General features: G+C 48.5%; 1 protein-coding gene across 3 annotated transcripts in view; it reads right to left on the bottom strand.

Annotated features, from left to right (window-relative positions):
- Positions 1 to 6,520: 6,520 nt before the first annotated feature.
- ZNF777 (zinc finger protein 777) overlaps positions 6,521 to 12,223 on the bottom strand; it is a 28,148-nt gene continuing 22,445 nt past the window's right edge. For all 3 annotated transcript variants that reach the window (XM_081147199.1, XM_081147198.1, XM_081147200.1), the window contains exon 6: positions 6,521 to 8,048. In XM_081147199.1, the coding sequence (XP_081003325.1) occupies positions 6,895 to 8,048 (1,154 nt within the window). In that variant the 3' untranslated portion in view covers positions 6,521 to 6,894. The remainder of the gene's footprint in view (positions 8,049 to 12,223) is intronic.

The following is a 12,223-nucleotide window of genomic DNA, read 5'->3' as shown; positions in this document are numbered from 1 at the left end:
CTTTACATAGGTACCTTCTGAAAATGGTTTTATTTATTTATAAATATATTTTTATAGATTTCAGAGAGAGGGAGAGAGAGAGAGAAACATCAATGATGAGAGAGTCATTGATCGGCTGCCTCCTGCAGGCCCTGCCGAGGGTGGAGCCCGCAACCGGGGCACATGCCCTGACCGGGAATCGAACCTGGATCTCCTGGGTCCTAGGTTGATGCTCAACCGCTGGGCCACGCCCGGCCAGGTGAGAATGGTTTTATTTAAACAAGGGATACTGAGGCTAAAAATAAAAGCTCAAAAACACTGACACATGAAGCCCAGAAAATTTGGCTGATCACTGTAAACTTGATGAAGATTTCGTGTCCTGAATCCAAAAGAGATTCTAAAATATAATATTAGAGATTTAGTTTCTAATATTATATTTTAGAATCTAAAATATAGAGGAACTCTTAAGTAATTCACTCAATTTCACAAGTGTGGAGATGGTTAAAAGTCCTCATACTGGGTGGAAAATAAAATTATTTATTGTGCTATATTTATGGACGAGATTTCATACCTTGTCATGGAGAAATAAGGGACTCATTCAATTCTAAGATAAGTTTTTATTATTTGGAACTCAGAAATTCCTTTAGAGTGAGAAAAAACCCAACAATGGCACTTTTATTTGGGGGAAAAAGGGTTTTAAATTAATTCTGAAATTCTGTTATGCGATTATTTACCCGAGTTAATCTTTTTGGTAAAATGAAACCCACGCAAGTTTGTATCCAGTTTATGCTGTTCCAGGACTGAAGAACTGGCAGAAACTTGGGCAAGAAAAACGTGTCTATTTCTTCTTAATATGTCTACTGTTTGCATCAAATATACTGGAGGTGGGTGTGATTGGGTCTGGATACTGACTTGCTTTTAAAATACACATATATCTTTACTGATTTCAGAGAGAGGAGGGGAGAGGGAGAGATAGAAACATCAATGATGAGAGTCATTGATCGGCTGCCTCCCGCATGCCCCCTGCTGGGGATCAAGCCCGAAACCCCGGCATGTGCCCTGACCGGGAATCGAACCACCATCTCCTGGATCATTGGTCGATGCCCAACCGCTGAGCCACGCCAGCCTGGCCTGACTTGCTTTTTTAGTGGTAGTCTGAAATATTTAGGATTTAATTTTTTCTAGCCTTATTTCAAAATGTATCACGGACCTTTGGCTTGGTAAGGCATTGGTACTTCGAGATAAACAAAGGAAACCACGGGGTTAAAATGGGAAAGGAATAATAATCATCTTAGTGGGACATTTGTTATTAAACTGCTCAGGGGGTAACTTATGGCCTTTACCTCTGGACAAAATTAATGAGGTGGTGATGGTCAGTGATGACGGTGAATGCAGTGAAGATACTACGGGACATAAAATTTTTATTTTAGGTTTCAGAATTTGCATAAATAATTTACCTGCAGAAAATTTGATCATGGAATCTTGTCCTTGGATCTTCAGTAGAAGAATGAATGGTAAACGTCTCATTTCATAACTTGTTTAATTTTCTTAATTGAATTTAGCTTAAATCCAATCGATTTCAATCTTTGGAGAGTGTAACTTTAGTATCTGTGTATCTGGAAAATAAAGGACTGATTGAATGTGGTCCTTTAAAAGGCTGTACACTTATTAGACTCTACTGATTTAAAAGGAAACTGTTATCCTGATACTCGCTATTTAAATAACATTACTTGTGAGGATAATTTTCACAGGTACATTTTGTCATTAAAACTCGACTTTCTATTACCCCAGTTAATAGGCAGTAGTGATGCTTCTGTCTTACAGTCTGAGTTTGAGAACTTGGCTGTTATTTTATAGAGAGAAGCAGTGACTTTCATTCGTGTGGTCGTGCGGAAGGAATGGGGAGAACCCCAAGAGGCAGCATAAGCCTGAAAGATTAGAGTCGGTGTGAGTGCTACTTTATTAGGGTACAGGTGCGTTTTCCTTATAATCTCTTCCACTTGAGTGCTTTTCTGTTAAACAAAGGCCCTCTTAGGTCCCAACATCGGAGACAAACAGAAGGGGAGCCCCTTGCTTTAACAGATCGCCTCTTTCCGAAGTCCCTCAGGAAGAGAGAAGCTCAGTTTAAAACAGGGGGCTAGCTTGGCACCCAGCCACATCCACTCTATGCCGGTTGGGCGAGCTGGGTCCCAGTCCCGACGTTGCTGGACGGGCCAGCCAGCGAGCGGTCTGCTTTCAGCCGGGTCCGGACCTTGCACACGGTGTGACCACAGGACAGGCCGAGCTGCACGTCGGAGAGGAATAGTACTGTTTTGCGTTTTTTATTAAGGATCCACGTTGAAGAAATTGGGAGGCGGTATATAACAGCAGTTAACAGCGCGTGCTTAGGTTTAAATGCTGGCCATGTGGCTCGGGCTAACTGCTTAATCGCTCTGAACTTCATCTGTAAAAGGGGCTACGGATATGATGTCACAGGTTGTCACAAGAGAAAATGGTAGGACAGCGTTTACCCAGCACAGTGCCCGGAACATGGTAGGACCCAATGGATCATAGTGATAGTGACTATCACCCCCAATAAATTCAAGGCCAGGGTCTGACGGCTTACCCGGCGTTTTCACAGAAGGCCACTCACTCTCAGTACTATTTGGTTTAACCCTCCCTTCCTTCCTTCCTCTTTCCTTTCCTTCCTTCTTTCCCTTTTCCCTTCCTTCCTTCCTTCCCTCTCTCCCTCCCTCCCTCCTTCCCTTCCTTCCTTCCAAAAATTCTTTTAGCCTGGAGTTACCCTTTGTAGAAAATAGAAATAAAAGCGTTAGATTCTATTATGTTTTAACAAAAAATACTCATTTCAAGGAACCCAGCTAGAAGCGGCAAATGCAGAATTGATTTTTAAATTTAAACCTAGAAGTTCCCACTATGCCTGGGAAGCAGCAAGAGGCTTCAGCGCCAAAACGCCTTCCAGAAAGCTGGAGGAGAGGCCTTGGCCTGACTCACCGTTGCCCTGGCAACAGTAGGGCCCCCAAGGCCTCTGGCCCTGATCCCTTAATCTGAGGAGCCACTACCACATTGCCTCAGGAGAGGTCCCCATAGACACCTGGCTGGTTAAAGCTCCCCTAACAGGAGGGACAGAGAAAAGATGGAGGTGTGGCTCTTTCTGCAAGTACACCTGAGCCTGCAGGTCCCCATGACAGCCCCGGCTCTCCAGACCCCCAAAGGCCGAGTCTATAGGATGAAGCTACCGAATCTCCACCAGGTTCTGAGTGTGGCCACGGCAGTGGGTGGCTTCCTGGTCCTTTTTTGTTTCTCCATGGAGCGCAGTGCAGTGCTTTGTACCCATATGTTAGTAAGTATGGGGGCCATATGACAATGAGCATCCCTAAGGTGCCAGGCCCTGGTCCGGCTCCTGTCGCCGACCCCGTGAATGCACGAGCCAGCACAGGCAACCTGCTCCTCCGTCTCAGCTTCTCTTAAATTTTTTTAATTTCCTTACTACATTCATAATTTTGACAAACATGGCACAGAGCATGTTCTGCTTGATATATTTTCCTTCCTTTTGTCATAAATTTTAAAATCTGAGAATAAAATGGCATAATTTGAACGAGGCCCTGGCTTTGCTTTTCTCAGTAACCATTTGGATCCCGGGGAAAGAACTTTGTGGCCAAGCACATGGGCGTTGGCATAAAAAAGGAACGAGTTCAAATCCTGGCTATACCATTTGGTTGCTGTGTGACTTTGGGCCTATTTAATCTCTCTGAGCTTCAAGCCCTTCACCTATAAAACGATGCATTTACACCAGGGTTATGAGATGATGTACGCAAAGTCTTCCAAAGTAAGATGTGCTCAGTGAACGGCAATTGATCTTTCCGCCACACAGCTCCACGGGGCCAGTGGCAACTGGCAACTTAGGAGTTTGAGAGCCTGGCTTTCTAATGAAATTAAGGGCACCCTAGGGAAGCACTGAAAGACACTCAGTAAGGAGGGTGCTACCACCGCAAACTCTGGCGTGTGGCTGCAAGGTGACTTGAAACCCCCCAACTGTGACATCACGACCAAGTACAGTTCGATTCGAACTTCCTCAGATGGAAATAATTTTCCGCTTCTGCCTGCTGGGGAAATTTCCTTTTCAGAGATTCGTTCTTTTAAAATACAATGCCAGCCCTCAACCTACGCCAACTTCTGTTTTTACTAAGTTAAACTGTCATTAGCTAGAAGCTCATAATGAAATTTACCGAAACCTTAGTAGGTGCCCATGCCTTTGCTATGTATTTATTCTTTGTTATTTAAGCCTCAGAACAATGGGAACTTGTCATTCATTCCTGCTGGACAGAGGAGGAAGTTGGTATTCTGTTAATTTCTGCAAGGTCGCACGACTAAGTTGAAATCCACATCTGCTTGACCCCAGAGGCTGTCCACACTTTGGCGACCATCCTCTGTAGATGTTGGCCTCGGACCGCTATGGAACTTGGGGCAGGTGGGAAGTGAGAATCATGACGGTATCGAGGTGTCAGGATGAGGGGAAGGACGATTGGAATACAGGGTGCCGGGCCCTTCGAAGGAAGAGGCCTGAAGAGGGGGTTAGAGCCCAGGAAGGGGAGATAGGGGCAGAGACCCCCTGACAACCCAGCTCCACAGAAGTATCAGTCTTTGACTATACTGACTCCTTTAGACACCAGATGCCTAGAAAAGAACCATTCTTGGTAACTGGGTAACAAATGAAGTTACTGAGTAGAAACTTGGATTTCACCCCCAAGCACCATGGTTCTTCACTCCAGTCAGAACATCTCCAGCACTCTTTGGTCCTCAAATTCTAGGACTAGTCAAGATTTGGAGCAGCCATAGCCCTCCACCAAATATTTTCAAAATATCTCTGCCAACGTTTCTCTGAGGCGTCAAACACCCTGGTATTCAAAAGAGCCATTTCCCCTGCCATCCTTCACCTTCAGCCTGCAGTGTCATCGCTATGACCTGGCCATTGACGACGGCTGGTTCTCCATGTCTGACTGGTTGGGTTCCTTCCTCATCAGGTTCAGTCTCTTGCCATCTATCTGCATCAGTGTTCTCTCCTGCTCAGCAATCTTCAATGATTTCTCAAATGAGATCAAGTTCAAACTCCAGTCTTGAAATCTTAGATCCAAGACTCCCTCTGAACCCCCAGTCTACTCTAAGACAACCTTACTGACCGTTTTCTCTCCACAAGCCCTCTCCAAAATCACTCACTGTTCCTCCATCCACTGGAGCCCACTTTCCACACTCCTGCCTCGAGGATACCCTCACCCAGAGGCCTTCCTCATTTTCCTCATCTCCTGAATCGTCCCAACCCACAGGTCCACCTCCATGGAGATGTCCTGACTTCCCCCAGCTCCTTCTGTAGTCAGCAGAGCATTGAGTGCTTGGCTCCAAGTCCCTGCTCCTGGATGTGACTCCTCTCCAGCTGGTTCTGGAGATTGGGCTGAGACTGGCCACCTCTCCAGCCCTTTGTGCCAGCCCAGGCCTCTGCCCATCCTCTGGCTGCCTGCCCTGATGTCCTACCATCCTTTTACAAATTTTAAGTGTAAACGGAGAAGTCATATCCTTTCAAGTGGCAGCTTTTGGGTATCACTTCCCCTTCTCTGTGCTTGTTTATGCAGCGCTGTAAGGACAGGAGAGAGGGTGATGACCTCTGTGGTCCTTTTAGACAATAATGGAGCATCTCCTCCCTCCAATTCTCCTGTGTCTTGTCCCCTCCTCCCCACCCCCAGACTCATGACTTAAATTGCCTACCTTCTTGTGTCTCAGGTCAGTCTCTCTGCCTTCAGCATAAGTCTGGCCTCCCCAGTGTTCATAGCAGAGTCTGGCACTCTGCTAGCTTCCATGGATTGTCCCTTCAAATTGCCTGAATTCTCTCTGGGTCACTGCCAAGCCCCGGAGCAAGATTCAAGCACTCTGTGGGCAACGGAACATGCCTGCATTTTCTCTAGGCCTCATGGATGGCAATCGGAAATGAACAGCTAGCAAAGCCAGGGTGCATTCGTGCATGTAACAAATCTAAAGAGAGTAGCTTTGGTGCAACATACAAATTAAAACCCATTCAGAATGAGGCTTTTTGTGGTTTCCCCAAAGACTGGCACCAGAGGCCCCTGCACCCTTCCCTACGCCTCCCTGCCACGGGCCACACCACCAGCCATATTTCAAGTTCTGTAGGAAGGCTGCTTGGTCCTGAGGGAAGCGCCCAGCTTTTGCTGCAGGACCACCTTTCCAGCCTGTTCCAAAACAGTCACTCTTCCTGCCTCCCTCCTGAACTCCCACTGTCCCCCAAATCAGGGTGCCAGGAGCTCCTAGGTTTCCACAGGCTCTCACTGCTTCAAGCTCCTTAGGCCCGTCTCTTCGATTTTTATAATTGGTGGGATCTGTGTCCCCTTCACCATCCAACCTAGGGAATGAGTACATGAACGGGACTCCAGAGAACCTGTCAACTGACACTAGGCATATGGTGTCCCTTGGCCACCTTCTCAACCCTCCCCTTCAAAACCAAACAAAAACGGCAAACAGGAAACGCTCGTCTTTTAAAAATTACTCTATTATTATCAAATAGAACCACAGTATCCAAAAGGTAATTATAAAGTTCTATCCCCAACTAAGTGGCCCTGCACCGCCCCTCCGAGTGGCCGGCGGCCAAATCACGCCCCCCGTGCTGATTGGTTTCATCCATTTTATTGTCAAGGAAATTAACAGCCCGAAGGGGTTCCCCAGGTCCGAGCTCTCCCCACCCCTGGAGCCCCGGGTAAACACCGCAGCAAGCGACCTGGTCTCAGGACCCCTGTGTCCTTGGGAGGAGGGACGAAAGGAGAGGGGGGGCTCACAGCAAAGGGGCTGGGGGAGCCCCGCCTGCTGGGCTCAGGCCTCCGGCCGGCAGGCTGGGCTTCGGCCGCGCGGGGCAGCTCACTCGCCCGTGTGGGTCCGCAGGTGGTACTTGAGGGACTGCTTGTAGCGGAAGCACTTGGCGCAGTGCGTGCAGGGGTAGGGCCGCTCGCCGGTGTGCGCGCGCTGGTGCTCCAGCAGGTGATGCTTCTGCGTGAAGCGCTTGCCGCACTCGGCGCAGTGGTAGGGCCGCTCGCCCGTGTGGATGCGCCGGTGCTCCAGCAGGTGGTGCTTGCGGATGAAGCTCTTGCCGCACTCGGGGCAGGCGTGTGGGCGCTCGCGGGAGTGCACGCGGCAGTGGTTGGTGAGCTTGGACTTCTCGCTGAAGCTCTTCTCGCACTCGGGGCACTTGAAGGGCCGCTCGCCCGTGTGAGTCCGCTGGTGGCGCAGCAGATGCGAGGGGCGGCTGAAGCTCTTGCCGCACAGGCTGCAGATGAAGGAGACCTCGTGCTTGCCCGCGTGCACGCGCTGGTGGATGACCAGGCTGATGTGCAGGCGGAAGCTCTTCTTGCACTCGGGGCACGTGTAGGGCCGCTCGCCCGTGTGCGTGATCTGGTGCTTGGTCAGGCTCGACTTGTGGCTGAAGCTGCTGTCGCACTCGGGGCACTTGTAGGGCTTGGGGCCGCCGCCGCTGCCCGAGCTGGGTGACTTGGGGCGAGGCTTGAGCGTGTGCTTGGGGGCGAAGCCGGGCCCGCGCTCCGGAGACACGTACCCTCCCCGGACGCGGTGGATGCGCTGGTGCAGCGTGAGCTGCTGCTTGTGCCGGAAGCTGATCTCGCACTCGGCGCACGCGTAGGGCCCCTCCTTGATGTGGTTGCGCTGGTGGATGACCAGGTTGATCTTCAGGCGGAAGCTCTTGCCGCACTCCATGCAGGTGAAGGGCCGCTCCCCGCGCCGGTGCCGCTGCTGCTGGCTCGCCGCGCCGCGGCTGTCGCTCATGTGCCGCTCGCCGTGGGGCACGGGGGCCAGCCTCTTCACCCCCGGGTTTCCCAGCTGCAGGGGCGGGGGGCTCTCCTCGCCCTCGGGGGACAGCTCCCCGGGCAGCGGGGTCTGGTACATGCTGGCGCCGTACCTGCCCGACAGCTCACCGAGGTCCTGCAGGTGCTGCGGCAGCTCGTCGTCTTCCTCCTCCTCTTCTTCCTCCTCCTGCTCCTCGGTTTTGATCACGATGCCCTCTGCGCCGCCGGGCACGGGGAGAAGAGACAGCGAGAAGTTAGCAGCTGCCTAGCGCGGGTCACCTGGATCTAGGCGAGCACCGCTCCACCCTCACCCAGCAGCAGGGCATGGGTACTGCCGCGCCAATTCCTGCCTTGGGTACAAGACCCCTTTCCACTCCCTGCCGCCTGTGGTCATGGATCCACGGGGTTGGTACATGACCAGCATCCCCGCTGGGTTCAGCAACGAGCCCAGACCCTCTCTAGGGAACTTTACGCAGGGGAAGCAGGGAAGACGGAGTCCTCTGATGGGAAGCTGGCATTGCTGGTGCCCATTTCCCAAGCTGGCTGCTAGTGAGCGGTAATCAGCAGGAAAGGACACTGGCACATGAGCCCTCTGGGGGGAGGGGCGGCCCAGATCCAGGTGCCTAAGGTTGGCATAGGAGTGAGCCTACCAGTTATCAGAGCCCATAAACACTACTTTTTCATTTAAGCTACTTAAGGGTTGGGTTCCTTCCCCCCTATCCAAAGGGTCTTGACTCATCAAGTTGTCAACCTTTCCTCCCTACGGTCTCCTCTACCTGAACTCAGCTCAGCCCCACTGCGCGACATCTTTTTTGGACTCAGCTGGAGATTTCTCCTCAGGTGCCTTGACTCACCCTCCTTTCCATGTCTCCAAATCGTGCCCATCAATTAACACCTCACTCCAATCCTCTCTTCTCCCTAAAACCCATCCCAATCTGCAGCCCTCAACCCCTCCTTGGCCCACAGCCCGTGCTGGTGCATCCCCCCAGGACGGAGAACTTGGCCTTCCCATGCAGCATCTACCTGCACAGGTGAATGCCTCACCTGCACAGTCAGGCCCTACCAACCTGAAGGTGGAGTAGGGGGTTTCCTCTGCCTTTTCCACAAGCCCTGGTGTGAGTGCCACAAACACTCCCACTACCGGATGTCCTTCCCCCTTTAGGACCAAAATAAATAAGACTGTGCTCCTGTGGCCCAGAAGAATGTAAGTCCTAGAGAAAGGAGTGGCCTCCCAATCCTGTTGGACTTTTCTCAAGTGCCTTATACTTATTTGGTACAAATAAGTACACTGTTAATGGGGGACTCTATTTTTAGTCGCACTGACCAACTTTGTGTGACAGGGGAGAGTCCCTCATTTTCCAAGCCCACCTGTGAGATGGAAGACTCAGTAACAGTCTGCATTTGTGCAATTCTTAAAATCAAGCAAATAAGCACTTTTTCAAAGCGCCTCTCTTTCCATATGTTCTCTCTTTCCATAATCACAGTATCTTATAGGGCAAGTCAAGCAAGAACTATCCCAATAGCACAGACATGGGGCATCCAAGCGTGGAGATGTCAAGTGATGTTTCCAAATAAAGAAAATAAAGTCACAGACCTTTTCAGAGCTTGCAATTTGGGAACCACCTAGTTGAACCCCTCAACTGACAGGGAAACTGAAGCTGGCAGTGTCTGTGACCTGGCCAAGGTCTCGTAAGTTTGTTAGTGACTGCTAAGCCATGGCACTTTCTACTCGTCCTCTGAAGCCCAAAAAATGCAATGTCACAGCGAGAACACAGATGTGCTGAGTCCTAGCTCAGGCCTCTCCCCATAAGACAATGCTGCCTCGGTCTTGTCAGGATTCTTAGTAGAAAGTGACCAAGAAGGTCCTAGGGACACAATACTTAGAAGACAGGGAAGGAAGAAACAGCTTCTGGGGTTGGTAACTAGTTGCCCTGGTTGCCTACCCAGGGTTGTTTATGAAAGGCACGGGAAAGTATGGGCCTTGGAGGATTCAGACTCTCCTTGAACATCAGAGTCGTTTTTACTTAATGAAGTAAGAATGGACCATCTGGCCCAAAAATTCAGGGCTCAGAATCCCAAAAGGACTATTTAGTAATTTTCTAAGGTTCTACTAGAATTAATGGGGACTGTTCAAAGGACAATCTGGAATTTCTATTATGAAGCTCTAATTTTGCATCTAATCACAATTTGCCTTGTGTCTTTTGCTGTTCTGTTGTGAAAGACAATATGGTATATTAAAAAGACTTCTAAAATACCATGTAGTTATTTGAAAATAAGGAACTAGCCCTGGCCGTGGCTCAGCTGGTTAGAGAGTCGTCCCGTTCACCAAAAGGTGCAGATTTGATTCCAGTTGGGGAGCATACAGGAAGCAACCAACTGATGTTTCCCTCTCACACCGATGTTTCTCTCTTTGTCTCTCCCTCTCTGTCCTCTCTCTCTCTCAAGCAGTAATAAAAATATACATATAGCCTTAGGTGAGGATAAAAAAAAAGTTTAAAAAATAAAAATAAGCCCGGCTGGGTGTGGCTCAGCGGTTGAGAGTCGACCTAGGATCCAGGCGACTGGGGTTCGATTCCCAGTCAGGGCATGTGCCTGGGTTGCAGCCTCGATCCCCAATCGGGGGCGTGCAGGAGGCAGCCGATCAATGACTCTCTCATTGTTGATGTCTCTCTCTCTCACCCTCTCCTTTCCTCTCTCTGAAATCAATAAAGATATATTATAAAAAAATACATAAAATAAAAATAAAAATGAGTTAGATCCACATCTGTTCACCAAGAAGGATGTCCACATTCTATGAGTAAGTGCAAAAAGGCAAACTGCAGAGGAATTATCTACAGATAAAATTAAAACTTTTAAAAATCAACATAATATTTAAAAAAACTACAACAAAAAAACCTAACTAAAATGCCCTGGCTGGGTAGCTCAGTTGCTTAGTGTCGTCCGATATGCCAAGGTTGCAGGTTCAATCTCCGGTCGGGGCACATACAAGCAGCAACCAATGATGCATAAATAAGTGGAACGACAAATCCATGTCTGTCTCTCTCAATAAATAAAAAATTTTAAAATATATAAAAAATTTTAAAAGACTAATTAAAATGATATGAACATATTTCTAAATATAAATAATATATACATTGATATGATGGCAAATGACTTTCACACATAAACAAATTATCCAAACCAAAGCCTAAGTGAGTTCTACCAAAATTTTAAAGAATATACTTAGTTCCTATCTTATATATTATCTTCAGAATATAGAAAAAAGAGCAAAGGGTACCCAGATCGTTTGGTAAGTCTAGTACAATGTTGTTTCCAACACTAGATGAGGCCGATTCAAGAAAAGTTCAGGTTCATTTCATTTATGAATGTAGCTGTAAAGCTCCTGTATAAAATAGTAGCTAATAGTGTGTTCAAGAAAGATACCATGGCCCTAAGTGGAGTGGCTCAGTGGTTGAGCATCAACCTACGAACCAGGAGTTCACGGTTCGATTCCTGGTCAGGACACGTGCCTGGGTTGCGGGCTCGATCTCCAGTAGGAGGCACGCAGGGGGCAAGTGATCAGTGACTCTCATCGCTGATGTTTCTATACCTCTCTCCCCCTTTCTCTCTCTGAAATCAATAAAAATATATTAAAAAGAAAGTAGCTAATAGGTCTAATAGTGTATTTAAGAAAAACACCACGATAATCAGGTAGAGCTATTCTCAGGAATGCAAGGATGGTTCAGGGATGGTTAAATGTCAGAAAACAACCACAAAAGACATGTTGGGATGAGGCCATGTGAGCCCACTTCCCCACTGTTTTCCTCGGACTCACAGGTATGCAGAATGGTGACCCTGAGATTTTATAATTAAATAAAAATGATGCCTACATTCTACCAGAAAAAGCAGTCAGTCATTTTAAAAAACATGCTCTCTTGCCCGGCAGGGCGTGGCTCAGCAGTTGAGCGTCGACCTAGGATCCAGGCGATCGGGGTTTGATTCCCAGTCAGGGCATATGCCCGGGTTGTGGGCTCGATCAGTGACTGACTCATCATTGGTGTTTCTATCTCTCTCTCTCCCTCTCCTTTCCTCTCTCTGAAATCAATAAAGATATATTTAAAAAAAAAAAAACCCACAAAAAAAAAACATGCTCTCCAAGGGTTGGGATTTTCAAGTCAGGTGAGACTTCTAGTGTGAAGTAAGAACAATCAAGGACACATCAGCACAGGGAAGTTCTAGCTTTGGATTGCACCACCTTGGGCAATCCATTTGACCTTCTCCTGCTTGTAGAAGGAGGGCTTCTCATCTGACCTAGTGTTTGGCTTTAACACCTCCTTCCCTAGCCCAGAGACAGATGCTCATAAACCCCGAGGCAGGACACCTATACCTGAGGCCATGCTTGGGGTTCTGTC

The sequence above is a fragment of the Miniopterus schreibersii genome (genome assembly GCF_964146895.1).
Source record: "Miniopterus schreibersii genome assembly, chromosome: 9".
Lineage (NCBI taxonomy): Eukaryota > Metazoa > Chordata > Mammalia > Chiroptera > Miniopteridae > Miniopterus > Miniopterus schreibersii.
The sequence above is the reverse complement of the archived record's forward strand: the minus strand, read 5'-3'. Positions and strand labels throughout refer to the sequence as shown.